The sequence below is a fragment of the Stenella coeruleoalba genome (genome assembly GCF_951394435.1).
Source record: "Stenella coeruleoalba genome assembly, chromosome: 2".
In the NCBI taxonomy this organism is placed as follows: domain Eukaryota; kingdom Metazoa; phylum Chordata; class Mammalia; order Artiodactyla; family Delphinidae; genus Stenella; species Stenella coeruleoalba.
Window position 1 is genome coordinate 129454461 of NC_137147.1, and position 6266 is coordinate 129460726.

Below are 6266 nucleotides of genomic sequence, written 5' to 3' on the forward strand. Positions count from 1 at the left end.
CCCCGTCACCGCCGACAGCGACCCCCGCCGTCCCCGGCGGGAGCGAACCCCCAAACCCGGGCCCGGCGCGGGGCGCCCCAAGCCACCCGGGATGCGCCCGGGATTCCGTGGACGAAGAGTGGAGGGCGGGGAGACCAGCGGCTTTACCGTGCAGGAGCGACGCGGCCAGCACCAGGCACAGTAAGCGGCGCATTTTGGGGCTGGAGCCGCGCGTCTCGGAAGTCGGCCCGGGCCTGCGCCTGCGGCCGCAGAGCCGCTTCTCGCGGTTCGGCTCGCGCGCCTTTAAAGAGCCGAGCGCGCGCCCCCGCCCCGGCCACCCCCGCGCGCCTCTCCACGTGACGAGCCCCGCCCCCGCCCCCCCGCGCCCCTCCCACCCGTCCCTTCGGGCCCACCCCCCCGCCCGCCGGCCCTCGGGCGCCTAGGCGGCCGCAGTGGGGGACAGTAGCCCGAGCGCTCCCGGGGAGGTGCGCCCGCGCCCCGCCTCTGTCTCCACCAAGCGGTCCCCGCGCTCCAGAGGCTGTCCAAGGCCGGGCTCTGCCGGTCCCTTCTGTCCTTTGTCCCCACTCCGCTCGCTGATGCTCTCAGAAGCTGCGCCGGGTCGGTGGGAGAACGCCGGGACCCTCAAGGGTCCGGTTCTCCAGGGCCCTTCCTACCCCCCACCGGGGCGGGGTGCAGCGCCCGGGAACCGGGCTCCTACAGGTTCGCGACTCCCTCCAAGGAGACGAGACAGACCTGAGACAGGCCCCTCCTACCTCCCGCCAGTCGTGGATGTTCTTTCAGCATCCATTTGCTGGGCATCACCAGCCTGCTTCTCAGCCAGTTCTGGAGATGCCAAGAGGAGAGGCGAAGTCCGCCAGGGAGGCGTTCTACAGGGACGAGACTCTGCAAAAGTGTGTGATGGAATTCCCAGTGTATATCCTCTTTATATCTCGTTCTCTTTTAAAGGCGATTGAAAATGTTGAAAAGTTAACTCCCCACGGCTTGCCAGAAGGACAGTCAAAACTTGGTGGTGTGATCTAGGCATTGTTTTTTTGTTTCTGAGGCCGAGAGAATTAATTGCCAAGAGGAAACTCAGAGCAGACACCAGTCAAAGGGGTCAGGGGCTTAGTTACATCCTAGATATTGAGGAGGGGTCATGGTTCTGGAAGAGGATGGGAGAGAGAATGCTGACGAGGGCCTTCAAAAGTGATGTGTAGACACTATCCCCTTTGCTCTCAGCAAGCATGTTGCAGAAGGCTGAGTGCAGAGGGGTTCCCTGTGCCCACTTAGGGGGTTCTGCAGCTCACTTTCGTCAGGCCCCAGAGAATCTGAGCTCCACCAAGATCTGAGATCGCTGTGGACCAGCAGAGGCAATGCCCACATCTCTGAACTGCATAAGGCCCAGGATTCCTGGATGGCGCCAAAAACTAGGGAAAGGCTTACCAAAATGTGACTGCCCTTGAATTTACCCCAGCAGCTGTAAAGGGCAACCAAGGCAGTTATTTGATATGGAAAAACAAAGAATTATGTCAGCCTTGCAATGAAGTGTCCTGTAGCAAATTCACACCTGTTAACTGATGCACATATAAATAAATAATCCGTATAGGCTTTGATAACTGCAACAGGATCCTAGAAGAAGGAAGGATTCATTCTTTCTGGAGAAGGGTTCATAGAAGAGGTGACTGCTGACCTGGGCTTGCCTCAAAGGAGGGGTTTGCCGGGAGACGGGAACACCAGAGTAGGGATTCCTGGTGAGCAGACAGGCATGCTCATCACTTCATCTGGCTCCTGAGTTCCACACCATCTGGGGCCGTCTGGATACACACAGAGCTGGCATATGGTGAAGGAATGAACTACACAGTATTGGCCACTGGCAAAAAGGGAGTCAGACAAGGAAAATAAAACCCAACAACAGAATAGAGGAGACATAAGAAGCATCAGTCGGAAGATTCCCACTGGCACACCACCTCCACTGGTCCTGTGAATGCAGCAGCCACTCTTCTACACATTTCCTGAAGGTACCTTCAAGCCGTGCCTTCCATCCTAGAGGTATATGAGCCCAGAGGGGCCAAGGGACTTCATATATGTGCATATGGTCATGGGGATCACGTTTCTGAAAGTATAACTACTTCCTTGCCTCCCTTGTACCCCATAATATCAGAAACCTCAAATTAAAGCATTTTCCAGTGGGACAACAGGTCAGTAGGTACAGATCTACCTTGACTTACAACAGGGTTACATCTTGATAAACCCATCATAAGTTGAAAATATTTTAAGTCGAAAATGCACTGAATACAACCTAACCTACCAAACATCAAAGCTTAACCTTGCCTACCTTGAATGTGCTCAGAAGCTGTGCATCAGCCTACAGTAGGGCAAAATCATCTAAGACAAAGCACTTTATAATGAAGTGTTGAATATCTCATGTAACTTATTGTGACACTGTACTGAAAGTAAAAAACAGAATGGTGGTATCAGTTGTTTATCCTTGTCGTGATCATGTGGCTGACTGGGGGCTGTGCTCACAGTTGCTGCCCAGCATCACAAGAGTATGGTACCACATATTGCTAGCTTGGGAAAAGATAAAAATGCCAACTTTGAAGCACAGTTTCTTCTGAATGCATATTGTTTTCACAGCATCATGATGTCAAAAAATCATAGGTTGAACCGTCTTAAATTGGGGACCGTCTGTATTGGTTTATGCCCTGTTCTCTGCTAGGTGCCTGGAGCAGCAACAAGAATAATCCACTCACTCAGTTGACAATTTAGAGCCAATGTAAGTGTGGAAAATAAATTCCAGTCTGTGCTGTGCCGATAAGTAGGTCTGTGAGGTTGGCTATACAAGCAGACCTCGTTTTATTGCACTTCACAGATATGATGTTTTTTTACAAAGTGAAGGTTTGCAGCAACTCTGTAGTGAGCAAGTTTATTGACGTCATTTTTCCAATTTGCTCACTTCATGCCTCTGGGTCACATTTTGGTAGTTCTCATATTTCAAACTTTTCCATTAAAATTATGTTCTTTATGGTGATCAATGGCTGATCTTTGACGTTACTATTGTAGTTGTTCTGGGACACCACAGACCACACCCATATAAGATGGCAGACTTAATCAGTAAAGGTTGTATGTTCTGACTGCTCCACTGACTGGCTGTTCCCCTGTCTCTCTCCCTCTCCTAGGGCCTCCCTACTCACCGAGACACAACAGTATTGAAATTAGGCCAATTAATACCCTCCAGTGGCCTCTAAGTGCTCAAGTGAAAGGAAGAATTGTACGTATCTCATTTTAATCAAACGCTAAAAATGATTAAGCATAGTGAGGAAGACATGTTGAAAACCAAGATAGGCCGATAACTAGAACTCTTGCACCAAACAGTTAGCCAAGTTGTGAATTCAAAAGAAAAGTTCTTGAAGGAAATTGAAAGTGCTACTCCAGTCAACACATGGATGATAAGAACGTGAAACAGCCTTCTTACTGATATGGAGAAAGTTTTAGTGGTCTGGATAGAATATAAAATGAGCCACAATATTCCATTAAGCCAAAGTCTAACCCAGAGGAAGACCCTAACTCTCTTCAATTTTGTGAAGGCTGAGAGAAATGAGGAAGCTGCAGAAGAAATGTCTGAAGCTAGCAGAAGTTGGTTCATGAGGTTTAAGGAAAGAAGCCATCTCCATAACAGAGGTGCAAGGTGAAGCAGCAAGTGCTGATGTAGAAGCTGCAGCAAGTTATCCAGAAGATCTTGCTAAGACAATCAGTGAAGGTGGCTACACTATACAGAAGATTTTCAATGTAGATGAAACAGCATTCTGTTGGAAGAAGATGCCATCCAGGACTTTCATAGCTAGAGAGGAGAACTCAATGCCTGGCTTCCAAGCTTCAAAGGACAGGCTGACTGTCTTGTTAGGGGCTAATGCAGCTGGTAACTTGAAGTTGAAGCCAATGCCATTTGCCATTCTGAAAATCCTAGGGCCCTAAGAATTATGCTAAATCTGCTCTTCCTATGCTCTCAATAAAACAACAAAGCCTGGATGACAACACATCTGTTTACAACATGGTTTACTGAATATTTTAAGCCCTCTGTTGAGACATACTGATCAGAAAAAAAAAAAAAAATCCCTTTCAAAATGTTACTGGTCATTGACAAGGCACCTAATCACCCAAGAGCTCTGATGGAGCTGGACAGTGAGATTAATGTTGTTTTCATGCCTGCTAACACAACATTCATTCTGCGGCCCATGAATCAAAGAGTACTTTCAACTTTAATGTCATTATTGAAGAAATACATTTTGCAAGGCTGCAGCTACCATAGATAGTGATTCCTCTGATGGATCTGGACAAAGTAAATTGAAACCTTCTAGAAAGGATTCACCATTCTAGATGCTATTAAGAACACTTGTGATTCATGGGAATAGGTCTAAATAACAACATTAACAAAAATTTGGCAGAAGTTGATTCCATCTCTGATGAATGACTTTGAGGGGTTCAAGTCTTCAGTGGGGGAAGTAACTGCAGATTACTTAGAAAGAGAACTAGACTTAGAAGTTGAGCCTGAAGATGTGACTGAATTGCTGCAATATCATGATAAAACTTTAATGGATGAGGAGTTGCTTCTTATGAATGAGCAAAGAAAGTGGTTTCTTGAGATGGAAGCTACTCCTGGTGAAGATGCTGTGAAGATTGTTGAAATGACAACAAAGGATTTAGAATGTTGCATAAACTTAGTTGATAAAGCAGTGGCAGGGTTGGAGAGGATTGACTCCAATTTTGAAAGAAGTTCTAATGTGGGTAAAATGCTATTAAACAGCATGGCATGCTGCAGAGAATTTATCCCACGAAGGCAAAATACTCATCACCACATTAACAGGCTAATAAAAAATACCATGTCAACAAAATATAGTGACATAATAAAATTCAATGTGTTGTGTAAAATCCAATGCTCATTCAGGACTAAAAGATAAACAACAAACCTAGGTTTGAAGACAACTATCTTAACCTTATCAAGTGTGCCTTATAAAAAGCCTACAGCAAGTGCCATGTTTTTGTTCTGAATAAATTTTTATTTTTAGAATAATTTTAGCTTTACCAAAAAAGCTGTGGAGATGTACAGAGAATTCTTATATACCCAATACCTGGGATCCACTATTGTTAACATCTAACATCAGTATGTTATATTTTTCCAACTAGAGAAAGAATATGAAGACGTTATTATTAACTAAAGACCCCACTTTATTCAGATTTTCTTAGTTTTTGCCCACTATCTTTCTGTTCCAGGATCCCATCCAGGACACCACATCACATTAGATATCATGTCTCCTTGGGCTCCTCTTGGCTGTGATAGATTCTCAGCCATGCCGGTTTATTGATAATCTTGATAGTTTTGAGGAGTACCTGTCAGGTATTTTGTAGAAAGTCCTTCAGTTTGGGTTTATCAGATGTTTACTCAGTATTAGACTGAGGTTGTGGGTTTTGGGGAGGAAGACCACAGAGGTAAAGTGCCATTCTCATCACATCATCTCAAGGGTACATACTGTTAACATGACTTATCACTGCTCATGTTGACCTTGATCAATTGTGTTGATGTAGTGTTTGTCAGATTTCTCCTTTGTGAAGTTCCTCTTTTTTTTAAATTGTGAACTGATATATGTCAGAGATAGTATAGGTATCCTTTAATTTTATTTTATATTAATTTTGGGCCATGCCACGCAGCATGCAGCATCTTAGTTCCCTGACCAGGGATCAAACCCATGCCCCCTGCAGTGGAAGTGTGGAGTCTTAACACTGGACCACCAGGGAAGTACCCTGAAGTTCCTCTTTTGTACCTCCCTCACTGTCCTGTGGTCTTTGGAAGGATGGCAAAATGTGCAGCTCACATTTAAGGAGTGGGGAGTTATACTCTATCTACTAAAATATTTACATACATTTTAAATACTCCTTAAAGTCTTTACATAAATTATCTCAAATTATTCTTCTTGGGAGATTCATGTCTCTTCCCACATTTATTTATGTATTCAGTCATTTATGTCAGTGTAGATTCATGGACATTTACTTTCTACTTTGGGTTCTAATCCCCTGACTTTATTTTATTGCCCATATTCTTCCAGCTTTGGTCATTGGGAGCTCTTTCAGTTGGCTCCTGTGTTGCTTTGATACCCTCCCTTGTGGGTTGTCTTTGAGCACCTGCATTCTTTCTAGCACTAGGAGATTCTCCAGACTTGTAATATTTCTGGCCCCAGTCCTAGAATCAGCCATTTCTCCAAGCATCCCTAGTTCCTTTTGTTTGAAAATGG

At 45.4% G+C, this 6266-nt stretch overlaps 1 protein-coding gene across 1 annotated transcript in view; it reads right to left on the reverse strand.

The window, feature by feature from the left end:
- The window catches only part of CHRNA7 (cholinergic receptor nicotinic alpha 7 subunit), a 124278-nt gene extending 123888 nt beyond the window's left edge, over positions 1-390 (reverse strand). The window contains exon 1 of the mRNA XM_079913922.1: positions 148-390. Coding sequence (XP_079770048.1) covers positions 148-193 — 46 coding nt within the window. The 5' untranslated portion in view covers positions 194-390. The remainder of the gene's footprint in view (positions 1-147) is intronic.
- Between the last annotated feature and the right edge of the window lie 5876 nt (positions 391-6266).